Source organism: Punctularia strigosozonata (genome assembly GCF_000264995.1).
Source record: "Punctularia strigosozonata HHB-11173 SS5 unplaced genomic scaffold PUNSTscaffold_1, whole genome shotgun sequence".
In the NCBI taxonomy this organism is placed as follows: Eukaryota; Fungi; Basidiomycota; class Agaricomycetes; order Corticiales; family Punctulariaceae; genus Punctularia; species Punctularia strigosozonata.
Genome location: NW_006767433.1, coordinates 3,425,571 through 3,449,822, shown reverse-complemented (window position 1 = coordinate 3,449,822; position 24,252 = coordinate 3,425,571). Strand labels below are relative to the sequence as shown.

Sequence of the window (24,252 nt, the reverse complement as noted above, 5' to 3'; positions counted from 1 at the left end):
GTCTGAACGCAGAGTGCGGTGACGAACAGGGTGAAACGCAGACGGCGGTTCTATCGCGCAAAAGTTGTATCTATCGATCCGACTTCCGATCGGAGTTAGTGGCGAGGGCAAGCGGACCCCTGCAAAGATGGCACGCCCCTTTGCGTACTTAGGCGTGTCTCGCGTCTCGAGCTTTCTCTCGCGTCGACTTCGACCTTCCCAAACGCCCAGCGGACGAATGTGTGAGACAAGTGCGCGCACACACGCAAGATAGCGCGATGCGACGCTAATGGCTGGCGTTTGACATTCGTCAGCTACCTGGATCGTTACCATCGCTCTAACGGCGCGTGGTCTCGAGACGAGATCGGGCGATGCGCATCCCCGGGCCAACCACGGGCAACGGGCGTTGTTCGCGATGCGAATGACGACGTTCCGTGGCGTGCGCTCGTTGGTATGATGGCTTCCGCTGCAAACACGCATGATTTTCTCCTGCCTGTGCGTTCGCATATGGCAGCTGGCGACGGACACGCGACGCCGGCACCGGGCGTGTACCCTGGTGCCAACTGCTCCACATACTACTGCCGTCAATTGCAAAAAGCATCTGCTGCCTTTCTTTCACGGGACAAACGGATTACGCCGGATGCGGGTAGCGCGGTGGCTGGTAGCAGAGTGTTGCATGATAGAACGACTGGGGGTCCTCTCCGGCCGTCAGATCAGGCGCGAGGAACGGTATTTGATAGAAGCGGTCGGTTTGGCTACTGGCCGCACCGGTACCAGGTGGCCTGCTCGACAATGAAATAGAAGGCTGAGCGCTACCTTCAAGGACACTGGGGCGTTGGAGCGCCATGGTACGGCCGGCGTGCAAGCAAAGCAAGGCACGCGCAGGCTCCAAGGTCTGTGACCTGGCAGGGGTCGCGGTAGCACAGGTTGCCGGGACGGGCCGGCGGCGACTGTCGGAAATCAAACGGACGGCACAGGCTGCTCGGTGGCTACCATCGCCGTCAATATCCTGTTCAAGGCCCGCCACTCCGACTTGATGCTATAAATCTCTCCCTCGGACGCACGCCCTGCCCGAGTGCCGTGTCCGACGCCCAACGCAAGCCCTTGCCCTCCGTGCCTACCGTCTATACGCTACTTCCACATCCTCTACGTTACCCCGCCCATCCTCTGTCAACGTTCGATGCAGCCCGCCAGCTCAAGTTCACGATCACCTCGCCCCCGACCCATCCTCAAGCAGGATTCTTCTGACTCGTCGGAGTCGTCAGAGTCGGACGGCAGTAATAATCCCTTCCCGTTCGCAACCTGTTCCAACAACGCCGTCAACTCCTCCCACGTCCGTTTCCCGCCGACGCCCAAGCTCAGCTGTGCCCAAGTCACGTATTCGCCATATCAGTATGACCGTGCCCCGATACACGTCTCCCCGAACGTGTGCGCTCTCCCGGATCGTCACGAGCGCGATTACAAGGAGCAGCGATGTCGGAGGACCGGCAGGGATGTGCCGAAGGGGTCGTATTTCCACCCCGTATGTATCATGACCTTGGCGCTGTCTCGGACACCTGAGTCTCATGCCTTCGCGGTGCTTAGCGCGCGTACGAGGCTTGCCACATAGAATCCGCGGGCACGACGCCTCCTGCGTATGATCCTCCACCGCTTGTCCTCGACGTTTCGTCGGAGTCGGACGATTCGCCTGTAACCACCCCGCCGGATCCCAGGTCGAGAAACATGCCTCCTCGTGCCTTTCATCAATTTTCTTCGGGGCCGATGTCTCCGCCGATATACCCTCCTGGCATAACGCCGCAGGATAACGTCACTCTCGGCGACGCTCTCACCTTCCTCCCGCATCCTCCCACCGCGCCTGGTAAGGAGCGCTCGGGGCGCAAACGGAGCTCGACGCCCGGCCCCAAACTGAAACGTATGCCAAAATTCGGGGAGACCACCACTTCCTCCTTCTCATCGCCCGGCCTCGACGGCTGTCTGGGTGGATTCTGATTCCATGCCTATGGACGGGCAATGACGGTCTCTCTCTCTCTCTGTATACCTCGGACCTTTGGATTGCATGCACATTTTCGCCCTTTTCCATGCGCATATCCGGCATCGCTAGACTATCCCGCGACACCCCCACGCGCTCGCATGCACATAGCATGCTTAGATGCGTCTTGCTCTGTCTCATGCATCTCAGGCTTGCCAAGCCTTTCTCTCTTATCGTGACGCTTTTCGACGAACCCGGAAGGGACCGCATTTGTACCACCACTGCAATCTTATTATACCGCGACAGGGAATCATGACCCACGACGATACCATTCAGGCGGGATACCATACGCATCGTTCAGGTAATCTGGAGTAGCAAACTTTCTGTAGGGCCGCGACGGTTCTGTGTGTTGTATTGTACAGCAAACGTGTGCGGCGGCAGGCTGCTTTACTCGTGAGGGAAATACGATCGCCTTCTGTCGAGTGCGTGGTTCCGCCCATTGGGTGGTCGGGAGGTTCGATGGACGGCCGTCCCAGCTCAGATGACACGTTCGTGCCCGTGAAGGCAGCGAGCGGCGGTGAGATATGGCGGTGGCGGGTGAGGCAGGCATGCAGGTACCCGTGCTCAGGGCCGGAGGTGCCATAACGAGCCGCCTCCGCGAAACGCCACCTTCCTCATCCTCGTGCACTCGCGATATCGCTTGCGCGCGTGCGTTGCTCCCACCGAACACGTCCTGCCGACCCCCGTAGCCTCTGGCGCTCGCTGATACGAGGGGCCCACATGCGATGGCTGCGGAGAACGCATCCGCTTCGGGCAACGAGAACGTTAACGACCTCCTCCAAGAGCTGCAGTTCATACAGAGCTCGCTGCTCCCCGATGAGATTTTCTCCTGGCTCCTGCCCGAGCGCCAGGCTGCATGGTGGGCGTCGCGATCGCTAGCAGGGGCAGCTGAGGACGACGACCCGCCGCCGCCGCCGTCCTCCGTGCACTTCCAAATCAAGCTCGGCCAGGCCTCCACGGACGTGCGCGTCGAAGTCGAAGGCGCCCCTCACTTGGCGAACGCGCTCATCTCCGTCAAGGGCGACCTGCACCGGGACGACCAGGCGCACTGGCAGCGGCTGATCAGCGAGCTGAGAGCGGAGCAGCACGCTACAGCCGCAGGTGACGAGAGCCCTTCGTGCGTGCGTCGGCCGTTCCCCCGCCGTAACCGCAGACCTGCCTGCCTTTTTCCTTTTTTCCCCCTGCAGATACCCGCTCTATGAGCTCCTGATCGTGCATCTTCTGCCGCGGCTGCACGAGGCGTTCGATCCCGGTCCGGTCGGCCTACGAGGGACTGAGGCTGGCCCCGCGTCGACCTCTGCCCCAGAAAACGAGCAGCCAGCGCCCTGGCATGCCCTCCTTACCTCCCACCACCTCGTTTCGCCCACGAAGAGGCGAAACATGCAGCAATGGAGCGCTTCGCTCCGGCTGTCAGGTTTCGCCAAAGTCGGCTACCCGGGCGTGATCTACTGCGAGGGCGCCCGCGAGGACGTGGAAGAGTTCGTGCAGAAAGTCAAGGCGATGCAATGGCTTGCGCTGAGAGTACGCTTCGTTGAATCGGCTCCGGGAGGGAGCAGAATCATGGACGAAGCGGACAGAAGATGGATAGAGGTGGAAAAGGTCGGAGAGGTGGTGGAAGAGATGCGCAAGATGGGCCGCGACGGGCTGATCACCGAATTGGGCATAGGTAGCGTTTCCAAGGCAGGACGATAATGCAATGCGACAACGCAACGACATTCATTACTGAAGGGTTACTAAATACATGATAACAAAGCGAGCAGATGGCACTACGCATGATTTCGATTGACGAGACAATCGCTCCATGGCCCGCGACGAGATCAATAGCGCCGGTCATCATACCTGGCGCCGCGGTCGTAGTCACGATTGTAGCTACCTCGGTCGTAGTCGCGTCGAGGAGGGTAATCGTCGTAACGTCCACCGCCGCCGCCACGATACTCGTCATAGCGGCCACGAGGTGCTCCACGTCGGTCGTCGAAGTCACGCGAGTAACGACTGTCGTACGGGCGAGGATCGTAGGGCTTTTCGTCTGCATCATCTGGCGGCGTCAGAACACGATACCACATCACGCATAGAATGGGTCTCGTACTTTCGTTGCGCTTGGGAGGGCCGTGGTAACGACCAGGAGTTGGCGTGCGTGCGCGAGCGCGGCGTGCCTACCGCTTTCGCGTCAGCGAAGATATCATATTCCGCGGCATGTACCCCACCTTTTCGACAGTGATGATTTTGCCCATGAGCTCCGTGGAGCCGAGCGCAGCTATAGCTGCATCGGCCTCCTCCGCAGTCTCCATCGTCACGAAGCCGAAACCTCGGGATTCCCGAGTGTGCGGATCGTACATCACCGAAGCTTTCTGGACCTGAACAGGGGTTGAGACTCGGACGAAATCCAGCGCACATAGGGCAAGCACGTACTCGGCCAACTTTGGCGAATGCAGCCTCGAGGTCGCGGGTATCAACCTTGTAGCTCAAACCGGAGACATGCAGGTTGTTGCCTGGGTTTGTGGACTCCGCGCCGACACGGCTATAGAATTGATGAGCGAGGGGCAGATATCGATATCAAGACCGCATACCCTCGATCGTCTCTGGCTCCTGGGCTCCTGCTCCTGCTGGAGCGCCTCGGAGGGGGCACATCGCGAGGCTCACCAGAGCCGTTGGTCCACTGCTCATCCGCGGAATGAGCGGCATGGCCGTTGCCGACGCCAATGTCGCCAGCGGGAATGCTGATCCCGCTTTGGCCATTGTTAGAGGGAGCCATGTCTGCAGCTTGCCAGGCTGGTTTTTGACGCCGGGCAAGGGGAGCAAGGTGTTATGTCAGGGTTGGGTCGTATGGGCGGAGGACGAGTGGACGAAGTGGAGCGCAAAGCCGTGCGCTACGTGTACACGCAGCGGGAGGGCCGACGACGCGCCCAACACGCCAGGGTGAGACGAGCGCGGCGGAAGAAAGTGCGCCGCGCGCGACGAGCGCTACTGCCGGGGAAAGACATATGTCGAACGTCGTACGAGGGGAGGGCGGCCGTCAGCCGTTGGAAGGAACCGGGCGCGCGCGATGCAAAAAGTGGCGAGCGCGCCGGGCGAAGAGGAGCACGGGTCGGACGGCTGGCCGTGGTCGGGGTCGGGACGGAAGAAAGAGCAAGGACGGCCGGCGTCGGGGCGGATGCTGAACGTACCGTCGTCCATGTTGCTGTCGGTCGTGGTGAGAGTCGAAAAGCTGGGGTACGCGCTGCGCCGCGCCGAGCGCTCGCTTTTGAGCGCCGCCACAAACAGCGCCCAAACAAACGCCCGCCATCCCGCCATCATGCCTCCCCCGACCCTCGTCCGTCCCCGTTTCGTCCGTGCTGAGATGACAATTCATTTCCGTTCCGCAAGGTCGTCTGCGAACTCGTCCACGAGGGCCCCGTATCCGTCGTCTCACGCGCCACGCTGGACGGTGCCGTCGTCGCAGTCAAATCCGCGCCCTCGCGCCGTGAGTTCTCCAGGGCGCCGCACGACATCATCAAGGAGTACAGGATACTGAGCAGCATATCCCACCCGAATGTCCGTCTGCATGTTGTCCCGCGCATCACGTTGAGATGGTTACATCCGACGGCAGGTCATCTCGGTCCTGGGCAGCTGCGCCGACAGCGAACAAGTCGAGTTCTCCTTCTGGATGCCTTACGTGCCGTCCACCTTAGACTGCTTGCTGCGCAGCCCTAGATTCTCTCCGTATGAATACCAGAACGGAACATGGATCCGGTCCGACTCGTACGCAACGCGTTTCACGGTACTCACCAAGTCCGTCATTTGGCAAGTTCTCTCAGCGCTGGCGTTCCTGCATGACGATGGTCGCAAGATAGCACATCGCGATATCAAGCCAAGCAACTTGCTATTGACGACAGAGGGCTGCGTTAAACTCATCGACTTTGGCGTCGCATGGCAGCATACGGAGAATAAGCCTAGCTTTGGGCTCCGAGAACTCTGGCCGGAAAAGCACGGAATGTACTTCCAAGTCGCGACAGGGTAGGACGTTGCTCCGTTTTCCCTGCTAGCAACCAGCCACTCATAGTATGAATCCAGCCCTTACAAGCCTCCTGAACTTCTGTTCGGTCCAAGTTCCTATGATGCTTTCGCGGTCGACATGTGGTCCTTGGGGGCCATGTTTGCGAGCTTCTTCACCAGCTTACGGCTCTCGGGCGAGGGATCAGATGTGGAGGATGACTGTCTCGACGACCAGAGTGAGACGAGACATCTGCCATTCGTTGTGCCTCAGCCCCCCGGGCCGGATATGGTATGGTCTCGAGATACTTTGTTTGATGCTGATCGAGGCGAAATCGGCCTGGCATGGAGCATCTTCAAAGTGCGGGGCACGCCCACCAAGGCGAACTGGCCGGTGAACTCATCCGTTACACGCAAGATGAGACCATCAGCTGATTCTCTCGCTCTTAACCAGACCTTTGACGATCTCCCCGACGCGAACAAGCTATTGTTCCAGTCAGCTGAGGCAGTAGAACTAGGTTCACTCTTGCCCCACATAGCACCAGACGAGGCTAGTTCATTCGAGACAACATCCCACTTCATCGAGAGAGAGCCGCAACCCGCCGTCCTTGATCTCCTGCATCGCCTCCTCGTTTACCCGGAGTCCAGGAGGCTGAAGTCCGCCGATGCGTTGAAGCATCCGTGGTTCATCGCTCCCCCATCGTTCCTACTACCAGGTGGAGATCATCCGGGTGGTAGTACCGCAACATACATGTATGAAGGAGAGACGTTAGACCAGCTCTTAGCTGGCCTACTTCAGCTCGCAGACGAGTGATGGCCCGGGACCGCACTACCTCTTAGATCTGCCCTGACTACGTGTAAAGACCCGTCCACTTGGGTGTGGCAGTTGTGTTGAAATCGCGTGCCGCGACTATGGCATTGAACGTCGGACCTAATGGAATACAGAATGGAAACGCGCTTTGTACAGCATATAGATATGACCGATGCTACATACAATACACGATGTGACCTACAAACAACCTGACACATGTGGTGGAAACTGGACGTACTCAACTGGCAGTACTAGCCGTCGGCAACCTATTGATCGGAATGTTGTTTAACGCATGGTTGTTGATCGAAATACCTGGCTCGCTTTGTTAAAGCAATGCTCACGAGAGGCGAGCGGAGCGCTTACTCTTGGTCGTATTGGCCGTCTTATAAATCCCGATGAGCCTATGGCTCAACTCGAACATGTCATTCCTAGGGAGAATGTCAATTGTGGCCGTGATCACACGCAGCTCGTTCGTACCTCAGAGAAATGATGATAAATTGAGCATTCTTCGTGCGGTCCTTGATATAATTTGCAACGATGGATACGTTCCGGAAATCCAGGGCTGCGTCAATCTCGTCCATGAAGTACAGCGGGGTGGGCTAACGAAACTTGATTTCTGAATGACAGATCGGAAATCACGTAACACACCTTGAAAACATGGAGGGCGAATACCAGCGCCAAAGAACTCAGCGTCTAAACCCTCTGGATCAGCAAGCCAGCCAGCCGTCAGCGTGGAACTGTGACGCGCCTTTTCGCCACCGGACAAGTTAGATATGTTCTTCCAGCTCTTCTTGGGCGGCATGACACTGAATATAATGCCCTCCGAGAATGGATCCATACTGTCGACGAGTTCAAGCTCCGCGTTTCCACCGAGAGTAATCATCTGGAGCACGTTCGCGTTCAACAGCAAGCATTCTTTATTGGACCAGTTGACACCCACCTGATACATCTCCTTGAGCTTAAGGGAGATCAGACTGAAACCAGCCATGAACTCGTCCAACCGTTGTTTACGCAGACTGTCATACTCTGCTTTCTTCGCATCTCGTAGCTTGGTAGTCTCCTCGAGGTCCGTGGCGCGCTTCAGGAACTCCTCCTCTCGCTTCTTGTATTCTTTCAGCACGCTGAGATTAGGCTTGGCATTCTTCAGTTTCTCTAAGGTTTGCGTTCAGATAACGAACACTGGATCTACAAACGGTCGGGCTCACCGTCGAGGAGCTGTTCGTCGACAAGCAGGACATCCTTCTTGAACTTGGCAAGCTCTTCTGCCTCATAAATGCAAAGCTCGTTGGCAGGCGTGCCATCATGAGCTTTCTTGACGGGTGCTGCGTCTGGGTCAGGTTTCACGCTGTCCGCTAGAGCTTCCTGTTGACGAGGCTGTTCAGGTTCCTCTTCTGGGTCTTCCTCACTTCGTTGCAATGTCAGATGATTCAGGCATGAGGATAATAATGACACGAACTCGATCTCCTCCAGTTTGAGCTTGTCATGTTCATTGTTCCAATGCTCCAGAGCCTCCTCGTTCTTGAGGGATTCTTTGCGAGTGTCATCCAAGGTCTGCTTCATTTTTTGCTAAACAATACGTTAGTCGCTGGATCAGCATGAGACCACCAATGTGTACGAACCTCCTTCTGCCGGAATGCCTGTATGTCCTCCATCTTCTCGTCCAGCTCGGCCTTCAAACTGTCTAGGTCATCCTTTGAATTTTCCGCTGCGGCCTGGGCGTCTTGGACCTTCGAACGGAGCTTCTCGACGTAATCCGTGACTTCGCCAAGTTGTTCGGTTAGTTCATCTAGTTCGGCCTCAACGTCTTCCAGATTGGCTTTATTGGTTGCGATCGTTCCTTCAAGCTTCTTGGCTTTCCGTTGATCGCTATCAATAGCTACTTCAGCCTTGGTGATCTCGTCGTTGGCTAGGTTTATGTGGAGTCGGATGCCGTCAACCTTGGATCTCTGCGCAAGCAGTTTAGAGCCACCGATTTCCAGGATTTTCTTCTCGAGATCCTTGATAGCCTTCTCAATTGCCGCCGAACCGTTCCTCAGCTCAGACAGTTCTTCCTCCGAAGCAGCGATGCTCTCGTCGAGAGCCGCGATTCTCTGTGCATCCTCAGCGTTTGGCTTGTTCTGCGACCTGTGAGAAAAAGTCCTTTGTTAAGTGTGGGATCAAGGATCGAGCGATGACCCCAACCTGAGCTCCCGCAGCCGCTTCTCGGCCTCCGCGATACGTCTTTTGCCCGTCTCTATGTCAAGCGTAATCTTCTCCATGGCCACTTCGATTTGAGGTCCAGACCTCGAGAGTCCCTCGACCTCGACTTCGATCTGCCTCAGCTCGTTCTGCGCGACCAGAAATTCTTCGTGCGCCTCTTCGGATTCGCGCTCATAACGTCTCAAGGTGGCAGGGTCCACCGCATCCGCCGCGAGCTTGGAGCTCATACCGCCCCTATTGACTCGAGTTCCGCCTCCAGCCATCGTCCCGGAGGAATCGATCAGCTGGCCATTGAGAGTGACCACCCTCCATCGCCTTGCACCAAATGCGATGCGGTTGGCCTGCTCGAGGTCGTCGGCGACAAGGGTATTGCCAACCGCCTTATAGAAGGCTGGCGCAAACTGACGTTCTTTGGGCGTGATCAGGTCGAATAAGCGAGGGACATTCTCGGGGGTAGAGATCTTGTCCATGCCACGGTTGTGTAGCTTCTCGAGAATCATGAACGAGGCTCGTCCTGCATTCTGCCTGCGGAGGTGTTCGATGCACGATTGCGCTTCCTCGACGGTGTTCACAACGAGGTTATTCAGACTCGGACAGGCCGTGGTAATTGCAACATCGTACTTGTCTGGGATTGTGCCCAGGCTACCAAGACGACCCTGTGAGCTCGGCGTTAGTTTCCATCCTGCGTCTCGCGCGTATAGAAGGACTTGCGTGGAAACCAGGCATACGGCCGGTTCTCCTGAGGTGAGTTAACGTATCAAGAACTTTATTCTGGGAGGTTGAGGCGGTCTGTGATGCTCTGGCTTCGTCCGTTCGCTGCCGAGACGAGGCTGCCTTAGCTTGCAGATCCTGAACCCGTCGGCGTGCATCCTGAGCCACGTGTGAGTCACAGTGCGGTAATATTTCCGAGTAGTGACCAACCTGTAGCCTCTTCTCGGCTCCTGTGACGTCCCTCTGGAGGCTAGTCTTCCGATCCTTAAGCTCATTCAAGCCTGAAGTCTGGTATTCTTTCGGTAAAATGAACGTATATTATGGCCCAACAACGCACCTTAGTATCCTGATCCCCGTTGAGTTGATCTAGTTCCTCTTGCGCCGATTCCATGGCGAATTGGGCCGCTTCTGCCTTTTTCGAGAGCTCGTTCCTTTCGCTCTGTGCTACCTCGAGTTCAGCTTTCGCCTTGTTGGCCTTTTCGTTCCAAGGTTGAAGTTCTCGTTGTTTCTTCTCGATCTGATCATGGAAGATCTGCGTTTTATCTGTATCTCAAGGCTTGAGTCTGTCCGTCAAGAAGTGTGGGGACGTGCTTAGTTCACCTCTCAAGCTATCCGCAATTTGGTCAAGGATCTTCTCTTCGGCCACAAGTGAGTCCTGCAGTTCCTCGAGCTTCATCTGGTTCTTCTCGATCTTGGCAGTGTTGTCCTCGATCGCACGTAAAGCCTCATTCCGCGCATGATCGTCCTAAGAATCGCGAATCGATCAGAACGGCGTAAACACGGTCTGATCGTAACGTACATCTTGAAGCGATTTCTTCAGCTTCTTGCCCTTGCTGTTTGCATGCTTGCGTCGCTCTTCGAGGCTGACTTGTTGCTTCTCGTTCGCGGCCAGGTCCTTCATAGCAGCAGCAGCCAAAGTTCTGACTTCCTGATGATGAAGGCGGCTGTCAGCAAGGCTCTCCCAAATGGTCGGGTAGCTTCACCTCGTACGCCTGCTGGCGCTCTTCGTAATGCTTCTCTAGCATCTCGACGTGGGATATATCGTCCTTGTTCTGCTCTTGCAGATCCTTCAGGTCCTTGTCCAATCGGGACTGTACGGTCAAGGTGGAATCAGTCATATACGAATTGATGCAAATAAAAGACGTGGTACAGACGATCTTGTGTGCGTATTGCTCGTCATTGCGCAGGCATTGCCAGATATAGTATTGCCATAGCCGCGAAAGAGCTCGCACATGCTCGTTCTGCAGCCGTAGGTAATCCTCTGCTTCCTTTTTCTCCTTGTCCAACTTGTTCTTCTCGCGTTCGACAATCCGGAGACGATTCAGTTTCTCCACACGTTCTTCCGAAAGCTGGTCCATCTGCTGGAGGGCTTCCTCGATAGGCTCCTTGTATTTGGATGTCCCAATGATGTCTTCGAGGTATTCGAGGAGACCTTCATCATGTTCATTCGTTGCTTTGGGCTTCATGAGGGCGATGGACTCAACTTCACCCTGCGTCAATGGTGATTATACAGCATACCACTATCTTCAAGCTGAATTGCTTGCCTGGAGGATGAGGAACCGCTTGTGATCCAGATCAATACCGCGGTCCTTCAGCAGTGTTGTGACTTCCTTGAAGTTACTCTTTCGCCCGTTGATGGTATAAGTGCTGCTGTTATCCTTGTAGGCAGTTCGAGCAACTACGAGTTGTGACTTGGGTACAACCTCGAATGCATCGGGGCCAGGCTATTTGAACAATATGGCTATTCGGCTCTGCATAACTTATGACGCGGAAAGACGTACGAGGTCGATGATCTCGCGGAAGTGGACCTCTACCGAGCAGAAGTCGAGGTCCGGGTACCGGGCTGAATTGTGGATGAGCTCCGAAAGCTTGCCTTGGCGCATCTTAGATGCGCGATAGCCAAATACGAAGAGCAAAGCATCTATCGTGTTTGACTTCCCAGAACCGTTCGGCCCTACAATGGCAGAGAATGACTGTCCACATGGTAAGTACAGCGGCCAGGCTACAGAGCATATGAATTCGTTTGCCGCACCTTATGGAACGGACCAATCTCCTGTCTTCCTGCGTAACTCTTGAAGTTTACCAGCGCCATCTTATGAATGACCAACCGGGATCGTGGCTCTTTGGGTTCTTCAACAGCCGGACCCGCCCGCGAGTTAGGGGCGGTACGTTTGTGAGGTTCGGGATCGAGAAGCGACACTTCTTCCTCGGCGTCGACCCGTAGAGAGTCTTCAGGCGTAGGTTGACATTCTTCTGGTTTACCTTCAGTCGCTGACGGGGCAATCTGCGCTGCAACCTCGCGTTCGTCGTCTTCAACTTTCGGGGATCCCGCAGAGCCATCTCCGTCCATGACACTGCCTTCAGCGGGAAAGAGGTTCTTGACGGATCGGTTTGTCGTGGAAGAAGCCTTTCGGCCTCGTGCGGACGGACCGTTGGCTTCGGGGACATCAGGCTCCGCCTTCACTCCGTCAGCGACTCTACCGGTTCGCTCATGGACTGTGCTCGGCTTTCTGCCCTTTGATGTCCGAGATTTTGTCGTTGATGTTGAGGCGCCATTAGCGATAGCTTCCTCTTCCAAGCCTTGATCGCTGGTAGTCGAAGTGCGCTTGGTGTTTGCCGTGGAGCTCTTCCTGGCCGTAGCCTTAGATACACGTTTCTTGGGCTCTTCAAGGTCGCTCCCGTCCACGTCCTCCGCCTCGGCTTCAGAAGAAGGTCGTCGCTTCTTCGTCGGCCGCATCTCAGGTACCCCCTCGTCGCCTTCCTCTATCTCCCGTAGACCTCCTCTGGAACGCGTCGAACGGCTGGTGTTGTGAGGCTTCGTTGCAGCTGACCGTCTTGAAGGAGGCTTGCTGGACCGTGGCACGTATTTAGCATGACCCTCGCTGCCATCTACGGTGTCATGATCTTCGGTGGAGACATCGAGCTCCGCTTGCGAAGGACGCTTGCGTTTTGTCGCACTCGAGGTGATCTCTGGCACGGGCTCTACAGAAGCCCTGGATCGAGTAGATCGCCGAGGTGGCATGGCTTTGCTCGTCGCGGTATATGGACGCAGCGAGTATGGGTGATGAACGAACTGCTCCTAAACGCGGCGCACGTGGTCGTGACTCGCGGCAGAAACGCGTGCTAATACATAGCCACCGACATCCGAGCTTCATTTCCTCCATATGATGTACCGACATTATGCAGCATGTACGCCATGAGATGTCACATCCACCTCCCAGACTTCCACAATTGATAGTTTTCCGTTCCCTGCAACCACTGTATCAAATCTGACCTTTTTACCTTTGTCCCCTTGTCTTCGTTGGCTATCTTGGCCTTCCTCCCGTCCACCAGCTCCCAGCGTTGCTCCTTCACCGTGACAAGGCCCTCCTTCAGTTCATCGGCGCCCAGTATGACAGCGAACGGCACCTCATCTCGATCACCGGCAGCGAATTGTGCAGAAAGTTTCGGCTTCGTCTTCGCGAGATAATCCGCCTGCGAAACTTGGTCAGTGACGCAAACAAGGAAATGGGCAGTGTTCTTACGCTGATGCCCGCTTCACGAAGTTCGCAAACCAACCGGATCCTCTCCTCAAGGAGCCCGTCTCCGGCCGCCATCACAAATACCATGAGCTCTTTAAGTCTCATTCCCTTCTCCACCCATCTCGGCCATACGACTGCAAACACGCGGTCCAACCCGATGGCAATACCCACACAGGGCAGACCCGCGGGTGCCTTACCCTTTTTGGTCTCGCCTGATGCGGCAGCATTGAACATTCCGACAAGGTTGTCGTATCGACCACCAGCTGCAATGGAGCCCACGCCTACTTGTGATTCGTCGATTTCTTCCTCCTCGCCATCCACAGGCTTGCCCTTCTTGGTTTTCCGCTCGGGCGGTTTGGACGCCGAGGGCGCTGCGGGGTCAGACACTGCTGGCTCGGTCGCGCTAGCGGAATTGGATGTCGCGGAAAGCGCGTTGGCAGTGCTGAACCCGGGGGGCGCGGATGCTGCAACAGTTGCTTCATAGATCACGCCAGTGTAGTAATCGAGGCCCCTTGCCAGCGAGAGATCAAACGATATCTGTAGGAATTGGTGGGCTCTCATCATCAGCTTTGACCAGGCGCACGTACCCTGTCGACAACATTATATGCTCGTAGGAGCGTAAACAGGATTCCCATTTCCGATAACCCTTGGTTGGCGTTGGCATTTGCCATGAGCGTCTCATCTGCCAGGAGTTGATCTAGGAGACCTGGTCCGCCTATAAAAACGTTAGCAGCAATGCTCCAGGGATTGCAAGGAGTGGTGTACCCTTGTGTTTCACATACTCTCCGATCTTATCCGCGACAACGGCGTCAAGGCCCTTCTCCTCGGTCATTTCTTTCTTGACTTCGGACCAAGGAGACTGCACATGTATCAGTATACCGCCTGACAGCGAAAGGATGGACAATGTAGGACCTTGTCCAGCTTGTCGACGGCAGACGATATTGTTCGGATCTTGTCAGCGGGCACGCCGCAAACTTCGAAGATACCATCGAGAATTTTACGATGGTTAAGCTTCCAGGGCAATTCAACGGTGTGCAAATACGGGCCAGAATTGGTTTGCGCACCTTTATAGTGTACTCCCCAACATCTAGCTTCGTGAGTATGGTACAGACAAGGCTGATTATCTCGGCGTCCGGAATCATGGGGTCCCAAGTGCCAGCGATATCGAAGTCCTACGCATTGTTAGCCTGTGTAACTTTTCAGAGTAAGTTTGACATACTGCCTGAGAGAACTCCCTCATGCGGCCCTTGGACATGACGGGCTGGTCCCTACGATAGACCTTGCTCAACTGCCAGAGCTTGGCTTGAGTGATGGCGGAGCCTCCCATAGCAAGATAGCGGGCAAGAGGCACAGTATGATCATAGCGGAGGGCAAGTTCTTCTCCGCCCTGGTCCTTCAGGTCGTAGATCAGTTTTGAATCCTCCCCATATTTTCCCGTGAGGACGTCTTTGCGCTCAAAAACGGGCGTTTCGAGGCAGCTGCCACCGTAGGCAGTGAAGCAATCTTTAACGACCCTTTCTATGTGCTGTCTGCAAGTCATTTCAGCTGGTCCCCAATCGCGTGTTCCCTGAAAGGTGTGGTGTTCATTAGCGTTGCTTGCATAACCAATCGACACACCTTGGCTGTCTTCAGTAGCAGTCTCTCCTTCTTCTTATCCGCACCTTTGCCCCCTCCATAAAGCAACGCGAATGACTGCTTCAATTGTCCGAGCTTGGTCTTAGCTTCTTCCACCAATGCAGGTTCCGCGTTCTGTTTTCTTAGCTCACTGAAGCGTGCCGAAGCTTCCGCGATCTGGGCTTCTAGAGAGTCCTTCGTGGCCATCTGGTGAGTGCGGCGCTCAGACGTCCAAGACCAGTTGAACGGTCGATGGGATGAACAGAGACAACGGCGGGTGTATTGTCGCAACATACACTTTTGCCAGCCAAAGAAAGTAGCAAACGTGACTCGGGCGTGATAAGATATGATATCATTGCCACTTTCGTTCCAAGCCTTCCCCCGTTGAATATACATATTGTCCCTTTGCACGATTATAGGTGCGCGCTCGATGCTGACCCCGAGGAACTGTGAGGCGAGAAAGGAGAGTGGTGGAGTTCCTGGTTCGCTACCTCACAGCTGATTCAAACCGCGAGGGGCGATAAACCATAAAACGTGTGATTGCCAATGCGACGTCGCCACCGAGGGCGCCACTGTTGAACGTTCATCTGCTACCATCATCTGTCCTCGAAATGTCTGAGACTGACGGCGCCACTCCTAGTCAGTGAGGCCATGCGATTCCGCCTGTTCCCCCTCACATCAGGCTAGAAGCTGAGCTGGAAATTCGTAGACGAGCGCTTGCTTGCTGCGGCTCGTACGGATAACGAGGAGTTGCTACTAGAGCTCTTTGAAGAAGGTGGATTCGATATTAATACCACGGACGGGTTCGCATGTTTACCGCGTATAACATGAGCCGGGCCACTGATCTGCGCCATCCAGCTTAGGCAATACGGGTAAGCGTTGGAGTAGCTAGTGCAATGTCTCAATACCCTCAATCGACTGCTGCTAGCGCTCCATCTCGCGTGCGTGCGTGATCCATCGCCTTTCCCCCTTTGGTCTCGTACGCTCTTATCTTACACTTTCGCTTCTCCTTTGTCCAGTGCTAGAGAAGGATCAGTGGATGTCATTGAACACATATTATCGCACGACGAATGCGATGTTGACCCTGTCAATCATTTGGAGGGAGCCACACCTCTGCACCTTGCCGTGAAGATAGAAGATCCTGACGTACGCAAGTATATCGCGGAGCAGTTGCTGGATGCAGGGGCGGATACGATGTGGGTTTCCACCCTTTCGAACCCACCGGTTCGAGTAAGCCTGACGTTGACCATGCAGGATTCGGGACAAGAACGGTGACACGGTTGCGGATCTCTTACGGCCCGACGATGAGATATTCCAGTTGATACGCAAAGCTAGGGCGCAAGCTAGTGTTGCCAAGAGCGATATAGCCGATGGTGAGCTCGCATGTCTGCATACTCTGGACATTTGATGACAACAAGGCAGACGATGAGGATGATGGCGATGAATCCGGATCAGGCTCGGAGTCAGAGTAGAGCTCCATGGCCATCCAACTACACCATAGCTGGCAGACGATTTTATATCGCCTGGCTCAGTCATCAATTACATAGTCAACATGGCCGTAATTACCGGTTCGTTTACAGTCGTACGAGAACAAGTATATGGCGACGACTTGTATGGCAATACCCGTGATGTCTAGAGTTCATCATGGTGCATGCAGCTACTGGAGCTGAAGCACGACTACCCGTTCAACTACTCTTCTTCTCGTTCACGATTGCGGCGTTCTGCCATTCACCGTGGGCGTCCTTCTTCCTAACGGTGAAGCAAGCAATACCGAGAAACTCCGTGATGTCATTGATGACTAACGTGCAGAATCGGGCATAAGAGGCGAAGGAGACGGCAAGGTTGAGCCAAACAACCAGTGCAGTTCTCGCGAACGTATTCTGAACGAGTGGTGGTCTAAGATCTAGTCAGTGATCTTTTTCAAGGGCACATCGCAGTAAGAGAGACTCGCCGTCCAAAAAGAATTTCCATATTAGCATCCACTGCACCGAGTAAACTCCAGACCCAAAGCCAATCAAACCAGGGGAAAGGCTGGCTTGTGACGTGTGCCAGGATCATCCTACCAACCTGATGCGCAAACTGCAAACCCCAAGCACATAAAAATGGAAGTAGCAATGGGGAATAAAGAATGGTCGATTCGGCGGGTGTGGGATGCGAAAGCCAAGCGAGCTGAACAAGGGCTGTCACCGGGAAAGGAAGGAGGTATAGGAGAGGCTGATAGCGACCTTTGTCAGAGGTACGACCCGACCGATATACATTGCTGTAGCTGGGATAGGCACCAGTGAGTCTATGGCGCACATTAAAATGGTGGGTTGTTATCACCTAGTGATGATATTGAAAGCCAGTCCGATGGCTCCAAACCACATAAATGCCTCCTTAAGAGCTATGTTCGGGATCAGTCTGGCCACAAGAGGTATATCATCCAGTTGGGTGACCGTAAGGACGTTAGAGTCCCAAAATTCAGTGCCTGCGGGCCGTGTGAGCAAATAGCAGGAGCGGCACAAAAGCTACATACCGAAGAAACCAGTGACGATGTAGACGACTACAATCATAATGATGCCTTCAACAGGGCCAGAGAACACCCCGAGGTAAAGTTGGCCTTTGGAGTATATGTCAAAGACGATATCTAGTACGGAGAAGAGTGCGGAACCCCACCGGTATGGTATTCTTCCCAGGTAGTAAGATAGAAGTTCGCTAGCGTCGCGATCTGGGATGCGACTGTCCACCACGAGCGGCCAAGATTCAGTGCCCTGCAGCAGAGAATTACTTCCAGCTGTTGGGATAGAACTCAGGTATGTGTAATGGCGGTCGAATCAGGGTACATGCCGTCGTATTCATCGCGTCACAACCATGATCGAACATTTCTCCTAGAGGTCCTGCCATCCCTGTACGGCGTGCCTGTTTTCTGGGTGCCCAACGTCCCTGAGCGCTATTCTACAGTATCGGCGAATAGCGTACCCATCTATCGCGTCCAAGCTTTGATAAATGAATAGGCCAGCTGCCCACCTGACAATGATTCAACTTCATTCCCGGCCATATAGAGAGATACTCACGTAAAGTATATCCACTTCGGCGGCCCTGTCGCGCCCTCCTTTTCAGTCAGGTATGTAGGATCGTAGTATAGTAACGTCGCCAGGTTCAGTAACACCATGCAGAGGCCGGTGAGCGTGATCTATCACAAAGTCAAGTTACTAAACATGGACAAGGAGAACAGGGCGCACAGTGTTCGGAGCGACGGAATTGGGCCATAAAGTGACCAGCCAAGTCCAAAACGGATTGAGCACATATCTCGACAGCAAAGATCTAAAGATGGACGTCATAGATAGAACATCCGGAGAATGGCAGAAGTATACACACTTGTCCACGCCCTTGTACGAGTAGTCCTTCAACCTGTCTAGCGCGTTCTGGGGAATGTACTTCGGCTTCATTCCGTGGGTGTGGACGACGTGCCCAATCGTCAACGAAGTAAGAGCAAAGACACCAAGGTCAATTTGCAGACTCGCTTCGCGCTACGTCATGAACGATGACACAGCCACTTGCGCGTTGACTTGCGATGGGATGTGCTAGGCAATAATGACAATTCTCGCTATTTCATAGGCATACCCATAGGCATGTTGCAGTGCAAGAATGTGATAGATTTACATGTTCGCGACAATGAAATATGAATGCACATGCTAGCATTCCGATGTCACCGCTACTGCAACTTCTCCAGAGGAGCGATGACTTGTCCCATCTGGTCCGCGCGTTCAATAACAAAACTGGTTTTGATACAATACTGACCCACTAACCTTCTTGGAAATCCTGGGCAGAGTACCCCTTTGGAACCCAACTCTGGTGTTCCATTCTAATCCTAGGGGTGTCTCTGTGCTTCGTTCGAACTGGGCCTTGCTGGTGTAAGGGTATGGTAAATCCTTAACGAGGTACTTTGCTGCCTTCTTGTCCCGCTTTTCAGAAATGATAACGTGAGACTTGTCGAAGTCCGCCCTTGATTTAGGATCGACTCCGGCGATCTGCTTGATCAGATGCTGCTTTGGCGCTTGCTTCTTCGTTCCACGTCCACCCCACGATCCCTACAAACGCTTTCTTAAGCGCTGGACCACGAGCATTTAATCGAAGCAGACTAACCCAGCCAGGTAACGTGGTGTCCACCTCCTTCGGGGCGTCAGCCTGTATCTCTCTCCGCTTTGTCTCAGCGAAATCCTACCACAAGGTGAGTCAGTAAGTAGGGCCGGCAGGCAAGGTATCATATATACCTGGACAACATTGTCTCCAGAGAATGCACGGGCCACTAGATCTCGTTGCTGAAACGCTGCCGTTTGACCAGCTCGAGCCTTCATTCGCAGGTTCTGCTCCTGTTCCTCGATTTCACTGTCATGGTCGGAGCCCTCTTCTAACACGTCGGTCTTGGGTGTGTGTTTGACTCTCCGTTGAGCTGGCAATTTGCTTTTCGTAGTCGGTGCTTTCAAGGTTAAGAATTCGGTGGTAGAAATCTCCAGTTCTGCGTCCGCTTTCGCGGTCTCCCTGTCGTTCGCGGTTTTGTCTTTTATCTTGCGAAGCTTGTTCTTCGACTTATCTGCGGCTGAGCTCTGCTTAGATACTACTTCGTTCGCTTTACGGGGCGCTCGTATTGATTCTTCGTTGCTCTGAGATGCTAGCCATGGATTGGTGGCATTTTGGCGAGAAAGGGGAGAAGGGGGCCCCTTCTCAGATTCGGCCGTGGTTGGCTCCGGAGGGAAATCCGTCGACCTCAGGGTGACACTCGACGTATCAGAGTGTAAGGAGCCTATAGGGCGAGAAGATAGCTGAACAGGTGAATGTAAACAAACTACACCAACACGCACGACTGCGCTGACTCACTGAAGTACTTGGCTTGAAAGTTACGCGTCCGCCAGTGCGCGTTATGGACACCCCCTGATCTTCCTCGCAATCTACCCTTTCCTCGTCAGAGCCTACTGGAGCGCCCATTTCAAGAAGGAACTCGTCGGCTACTTGACGATTTTCATGTGCCTGCCGAGCCGCTGCTTCCGCCATGAACTTCATCTTGAAGATGCCGCCTGCCTCGTCCTCGGTGTCTGCCTCACTCATCAGGCCTCGCAGCTCCTCGAAAGCGCCCGCTTTGACCTCATCAACGTCCCGCTCTTCCTCGGAATCGCTCTCTTCGCCCTCGCCCTCGCTGCCCACACCCTGGATCCTTCTTTTCAGCCTCTCGCCTCTGTCTAGCATCTCATTGATATCCCGCCTTTGATCCTCTTCCAGATGTTCGCGGGTTTTTAAAGATTTTGCCCACTTTCCTGTGTTCTTGTGCTTCAGTGTAGCACGCTCTCTTGCTCTGTTTAACTCATGCTCAATGCGGGCACTTTCATCGTCCTCGCCTCCGTCGTCAAGCTTCGCCGCCAACCGCTCCCGTTCCTTCTTTTTCAGGCGCCGATACGTCTTGCTCTTGATCTTGGCGATACGCTTCGCCTTCACCTCGGCACGGAACATGAGTTCGCGCGTTCTCCGAAGCTCGAGCCGGCGAGCCGCAACCTCCTCGATAGTCAGGTGATTCATCTTGAGTTCCTCCGTCTTCTCTAAATCTTCCTCGCGCAGTTGGGCAGCCTTTAACAGGCGGTCCACGGAGCTTTCAAGTTCCGTGGTAGGCTAGAGAGCCCTTCAGTAAGTTCGTTCAAGATCGAATGGATACTGCATTGACCTTGAATTTTGCGTTAAGTTCTAAGTTGGATGTCTTACCGTGCGGCGCCGCCTGCAAAGGGAAGCTGAGATGTTCGGCCTGGGCAATTCGGATTGAATTAGCCGCGCTTTGTAGGGAGTATGAGGGTAGGGACTTGCCTCCCTGATTCGCCTCATCGATTCCTTCCATTGGTCGACTTCCTCTCTTGTCTGCTCGTACGCAGCCTCCCTGTCCAGCTTCTCCTGCGTCCGCTGGGGGAGAGGTGCTGCTAAGGCGCCACCCTTGCTCGACAGCGTCTTCGCGGATTTCTTGAGAGACTGGAGGGTCGAGGTTTTTGATGCGAGGGGAGCAAGAAGGTCGTCTAGGTGTAGCTTACCTGTGTACGGACGATTGATATCAGCATGTAACTGAAGAGCGTAGGACATATGTCATACTTGAAATACGCCCCCCAAACTCATTTTCTGGCCCCACTTCGCTACGTTCTGCGATGACCCTCCGCTTGCGGGGTCGATCAGCCTCGCTGAAATCATCCGAAATTCCGCGCTTTGAAGCAGCCGTTGCAGGGCCGGGATCTAGCCCAAGGATGAATTGATTGAGACCTGCCAACGCGGTCTCGCTCTCCGCATCCGAAGTGTCGATGTCACGTCTTGCAGACGTTTCTCTATGGCGTTCTGGTTCCTGCTCTTCTTCTGATTCCTCCTCGTCAGCATCGTGGATTTGTTTGGCAGACTGCCCATCTTCCATGCCTTTTCTTGAAGTAGCACCGGCTGTTTCTTGATCCTCAAGATCATCGCCTTCGCCATCACTCGCCAGATACGGTTTGGCACGTCCATCCAGGACATCCAGGACATCTATGAATCCATCGCCGCCGTCTTCGTCTTCTTCGTCCTCTTCATCTTCGGCATCGTGATGACCCTCCTGGTCGTGACCGTGTTGGTGCGCAGTACGGGAATCGTCCTCTCCTTCATTCAAGTCTACGTCTACGAACCTAACGGTCCGCCCGAGGGTAGTCGGTGGAATTGCTTTCTGTTTCCGCTTCTGCTGCTAGATCAGCATAGTTTTACGTATGCCTGTACTCGATGTATTGCTCACTTTGCTCGTGAAGAAGCCAGCGAATCGTTCCTCGTCGCTCTCCTCAAATGCAGCATCACTATCAATTTCTTCATCCTCATCGCTTCCTAGCCCCTCATTCTCTTCGTTTTCTCCAATCAATCGAGCTCTCAGCGCTTCTTGTTCGTCTTCTGCTCCACTAATACTCAGCGCAGGATCCATTTCATCCCGGTCTAGTCTAGTATCGACCTGTGACCGTGACCTCGGAAGTTTAGCTTGGTCGTGATCGTAGACATCGTGTATCTTGAGAGCATTCTGCTTCCCAGAACGTCGTTTCGAGAAGCCAGCTGCGTTAGCCTTGCTCGTACTTGATCGACTATACTTTTGCTCCAACCGCGCCATGTAGAAAGAGTATACAAGGATCGAGTAAGAGTACCGAGAAAGCTCAGGGCTTACAAGTTACCCTTCGAGGAAATTCTGTCAGTCTCGGCAAGCACCGAGTGGCGCAGCGCCATTCACGTGACACAGGTAACAGCGGCGGAGGATTTTTTTCAACATTCGGATTTAGCGGTACTGTGTATGCCACCCTCGCTAACACCATGAGCTGGCTTACGAATGTAATGATATATATGCTGAAAACGCATTGTTGGTTTAGTACAAAATAATTCACCCGAAAAAGTGCATAGCGGCTTCCCGCTTACCAGCCCGCTGCAGTTCGGACGAATGGCCCATTCCAGCATTTGAAGCCAACGTCGGTCGAAATCTACAAACGAGCATAAGAGGAAACGCTCGGCGCTGAAATGAGCTGTATTACCGTCGTTGGGTCACACATAACGTCCCCAACGTCACCTGTTTCGGTATATGCGAAGATGTCCTTCGCGACGACGTTGGAGGCTGACCCGCATGTGTCATCGTCTAATAGTAGAGTGAAGCTGATCTGCTTACCAGTGCCTTCATAGAGGTCGAATATCGCCACTTCATGGCCCGTAGCGTTGGCAACGGCATACCAGCAGGGATCGGTCACGCAAGACCCTTCGACGTACCCAGTACTACCTATTGGTCAGTATGACGAGGCATTGAAACACAATTCGGTACAATCAACTCACTCTCTAATGCTTCCCGCGAAGCCTTGGAATGTGAAATCCTCAATGTGCGTGTTGTTTGGGCTGGTAGTGTTAGGCTTTGGCCCCGTGCCTTGATCCCAGTAGCTCATGATTCCGGTTAGGTCGCCATCGCGAGATGTTGACGAGAGCAACTTACTTCTGTGTAACATAGATGGGGAACATGACGTTACTGAACGCGACATTCTTCCATGTTATGTTCCGAGCCAACCCGTTTCCTCCGGTCCAGCTCTTGAAACGGGCAGCATATAACGAATCCTGACGAAGATACATCACGCAGTCATGCGACATCAGAGAATGTCCGGAGCCAGTATCAACATAGATGCGCACTTTCATTATGACGTTTTCAATGTGGACATTTTGAACGTTCGCAACTGCGCCACCTTTACCTAGAGATCCTATGGACAAACCGTGTCCGCCCTTGCAAAAGCTATCGCGAAACGTGATGTTGATAGCGCCAGACCCAACCGTCAGACAGTCATCGCCTTCAGAATATGAGTTAACGGCGAATGTCCGTTTGTCCAAAAAATACCGTCATACCATTTTCAATATGGTTGTTCTCGAACAGCAGATTGGTACCACCAGCGCTGAATCCATCTGTGTTGAACGGAAACGCAGCGGAGTCTGACACAGCGTATATCTGATTGTTGTACGCATGCACAGAGTCCGAGCCTGAGGTCGCGAAGTTCCAGGCCACAGGCTTCCAGAGCTTCATGTTCCGAATGATACCCCCTTTGATCTTCGAGAAAGCCCAGCCATGGGGTCGATTGGTCTGATTGACAGCGTCCCACCACTGTTGACCCTTGCCATCTACCCAACCCCATTTAGGGTCCATAGATCCCTCCAATGTGACATTGGAGCCGCCGGTGAAGGTGAACCACGATCCGCCATACGTCTATCGTGCAATTCTTGTGAAGTTCCTCCGCGGAGAGCAAGACTACGCACGCTGCTGGTTACGCCGGCTTGGACCTCTTCAATTGTGTCTGGATAAGTCAAATTTCCCTGGATGCTGATGACGACATTCGTGAGTGTGGGGAATCTAATAGGAGTCCATGTATTGTACGTGACACCCTATACAACAGCCTAGTCAAATTGGAGGATTAATAAGTATGGGCAATAGGCACCTTCTTGAATAGGATGGTGGTATTCGATGTGATGACCGGACTCGTGCTGTTAGCGGTGGCTGGCGTAACCGCGAGAGCGGCAATGAGAGCGGGCATGTCATCCGCACCGGCGATGTGAGGAACGGTGTACAACGCCATAGCCCATATAGACTGGCAGAATACCAGCACGTGTAAGAAAGACCAACGCATAGTGCACAAAACGCCTGCCAAGTGGCCTGGTAAGTGGCGGAGGGGATTGTGCAGGGATTTATAGGACTTCAGGAACGTTGATCGTCCGTAGCCCTGCGAGGCGCGGAACGGAGGTAGCATCACATGTGCGAGTGTTCACCTGGTATTTCAGGCAAGGCGTGAATCGAGAAGTGCACACGAGGACGCGATATATTGACTCCGAGAACTTGGCGGAAGAACGCGCCGGGAAGCATAAGGCGGACAAACCGCACACGAGCCGGTCTC

At 54.2% G+C, this 24,252-nt stretch overlaps 9 protein-coding genes across 9 annotated transcripts; 3 read left to right on the top strand and 6 right to left on the bottom strand.

Moving 5' to 3' along the window:
• Window positions 1-438: 438 nt before the first annotated feature.
• PUNSTDRAFT_117851 (uncharacterized protein) lies at window positions 439-1,046 on the bottom strand. The gene has a single exon (XM_007379182.1). It carries the CDS (start codon window positions 824-826, stop codon window positions 611-613), a length of 216 nt encoding a protein of 71 aa, XP_007379244.1. The 5' UTR covers window positions 827-1,046; the 3' UTR covers window positions 439-610.
• Window positions 1,047-1,068: 22 nt separating this feature from the next.
• Window positions 1,069-2,260, top strand: PUNSTDRAFT_140643 (uncharacterized protein). The gene is made up of 2 exons (XM_007379181.1): window positions 1,069-1,501; window positions 1,564-2,260. The coding sequence occupies exons 1-2, from the start codon at window positions 1,160-1,162 to the stop codon at window positions 1,966-1,968; spliced, it is 747 nt and encodes a 248-aa protein (XP_007379243.1). The 5' UTR covers window positions 1,069-1,159; the 3' UTR covers window positions 1,969-2,260.
• Window positions 2,261-2,294: 34 nt separating this feature from the next.
• On the bottom strand, window positions 2,295-4,778 carry PUNSTDRAFT_49145 (RNA-binding domain-containing protein). The gene is made up of 5 exons (XM_007379180.1): window positions 4,576-4,778; window positions 4,418-4,526; window positions 4,213-4,362; window positions 4,095-4,161; window positions 2,295-4,034 (listed from the first exon to the last, which is right to left on the bottom strand). Exons 1-5 carry the CDS (start codon window positions 4,758-4,760, stop codon window positions 3,826-3,828), a joined length of 720 nt encoding a protein of 239 aa, XP_007379242.1. The 5' UTR covers window positions 4,761-4,778; the 3' UTR covers window positions 2,295-3,825.
• Window positions 4,779-5,051: 273 nt separating this feature from the next.
• PUNSTDRAFT_140641 (kinase-like protein) lies at window positions 5,052-6,901 on the top strand (the record flags this gene model as incomplete). Its single annotated transcript, XM_007379179.1, has 5 exons — window positions 5,052-5,318; window positions 5,372-5,539; window positions 5,595-6,001; window positions 6,059-6,371; window positions 6,432-6,901. The coding sequence occupies 5 exons, from the start codon at window positions 5,052-5,054 to the stop codon at window positions 6,789-6,791; spliced, it is 1,515 nt and encodes a 504-aa protein (XP_007379241.1). The 3' UTR covers window positions 6,792-6,901.
• A 224-nt stretch (window positions 6,902-7,125) lies between these two features.
• On the bottom strand, window positions 7,126-15,040 carry PUNSTDRAFT_129962 (uncharacterized protein; the record flags this gene model as incomplete). Its single annotated transcript, XM_007379178.1, has 27 exons — window positions 7,126-7,216; window positions 7,266-7,387; window positions 7,435-7,671; window positions 7,729-7,940; window positions 7,994-8,193; window positions 8,245-8,354; window positions 8,408-8,912; window positions 8,970-9,643; window positions 9,753-9,857; window positions 9,909-9,986; window positions 10,036-10,241; window positions 10,299-10,443; window positions 10,498-10,626; window positions 10,682-10,789; window positions 10,853-11,188; window positions 11,217-11,260; window positions 11,320-11,422; window positions 11,480-11,671; window positions 11,731-12,777; window positions 12,981-13,172; window positions 13,223-13,756; window positions 13,807-13,934; window positions 13,985-14,078; window positions 14,132-14,230; window positions 14,284-14,391; window positions 14,439-14,744; window positions 14,837-15,040. 27 exons carry the CDS (start codon window positions 15,038-15,040, stop codon window positions 7,126-7,128), a joined length of 6,309 nt encoding a protein of 2,102 aa, XP_007379240.1.
• A 404-nt stretch (window positions 15,041-15,444) lies between these two features.
• On the top strand, window positions 15,445-16,305 carry PUNSTDRAFT_129961 (ankyrin; the record flags this gene model as incomplete). Its single annotated transcript, XM_007379177.1, has 7 exons — window positions 15,445-15,472; window positions 15,543-15,636; window positions 15,692-15,705; window positions 15,762-15,774; window positions 15,853-16,029; window positions 16,088-16,206; window positions 16,256-16,305. 7 exons carry the CDS (start codon window positions 15,445-15,447, stop codon window positions 16,303-16,305), a joined length of 495 nt encoding a protein of 164 aa, XP_007379239.1.
• Window positions 16,306-16,518: 213 nt separating this feature from the next.
• Window positions 16,519-18,261, bottom strand: PUNSTDRAFT_110434 (Choline/ethanolaminephosphotransferase; the record flags this gene model as incomplete). Its single annotated transcript, XM_007379176.1, has 10 exons — window positions 16,519-16,729; window positions 16,785-17,099; window positions 17,156-17,300; window positions 17,349-17,432; window positions 17,489-17,606; window positions 17,660-17,738; window positions 17,792-17,839; window positions 17,887-18,005; window positions 18,055-18,136; window positions 18,191-18,261. 10 exons carry the CDS (start codon window positions 18,259-18,261, stop codon window positions 16,519-16,521), a joined length of 1,272 nt encoding a protein of 423 aa, XP_007379238.1.
• A 266-nt stretch (window positions 18,262-18,527) lies between these two features.
• Window positions 18,528-21,956, bottom strand: PUNSTDRAFT_110433 (Utp14-domain-containing protein; the record flags this gene model as incomplete). Its single annotated transcript, XM_007379175.1, has 9 exons — window positions 18,528-18,566; window positions 18,622-18,903; window positions 18,959-19,033; window positions 19,087-19,635; window positions 19,691-20,473; window positions 20,526-20,603; window positions 20,702-20,880; window positions 20,939-21,548; window positions 21,597-21,956. The coding sequence occupies 9 exons, from the start codon at window positions 21,954-21,956 to the stop codon at window positions 18,528-18,530; spliced, it is 2,955 nt and encodes a 984-aa protein (XP_007379237.1).
• A 295-nt stretch (window positions 21,957-22,251) lies between these two features.
• Window positions 22,252-23,988, bottom strand: PUNSTDRAFT_154807 (uncharacterized protein; the record flags this gene model as incomplete). Its single annotated transcript, XM_007379612.1, has 9 exons — window positions 22,252-22,317; window positions 22,369-22,448; window positions 22,500-22,603; window positions 22,661-22,762; window positions 22,815-22,933; window positions 23,006-23,160; window positions 23,216-23,570; window positions 23,621-23,746; window positions 23,800-23,988. The coding sequence occupies 9 exons, from the start codon at window positions 23,986-23,988 to the stop codon at window positions 22,252-22,254; spliced, it is 1,296 nt and encodes a 431-aa protein (XP_007379674.1).
• Window positions 23,989-24,252: the final 264 nt, after the last annotated feature.

Excerpts from the sequence above, each read along its gene's own strand:
- PUNSTDRAFT_117851 (XM_007379182.1), bottom strand. The coding sequence starts at position 826 with ATGGCGCTCCAACGCCCCAGTGTCCTTGAAGGTAGCGCTCAGCCTTCT.
- PUNSTDRAFT_49145 (XM_007379180.1), bottom strand. The coding sequence starts at position 4,760 with ATGGCTCCCTCTAACAATGGCCAAAGCGGGATCAGCATTCCCGCTGGC. Across the intron at positions 4,363-4,417 it reads CATTCGCCAAAGTTGGCCGA|GTCCAGAAAGCTTCGGTGAT; the intron begins GTACGTGCTTGC and ends ACCCCTGTTCAG. Across the intron at positions 4,035-4,094 it reads CCCTCCCAAGCGCAACGAAA|ACGAAAAGCCCTACGATCCT; the intron begins GTACGAGACCCA and ends CAGATGATGCAG.
- PUNSTDRAFT_140643 (XM_007379181.1), top strand. The coding sequence starts at position 1,160 with ATGCAGCCCGCCAGCTCAAGTTCACGATCACCTCGCCCCCGACCCATC. Across the intron at positions 1,502-1,563 it reads AGGGGTCGTATTTCCACCCC|CGCGCGTACGAGGCTTGCCA; the intron begins GTATGTATCATG and ends CGCGGTGCTTAG.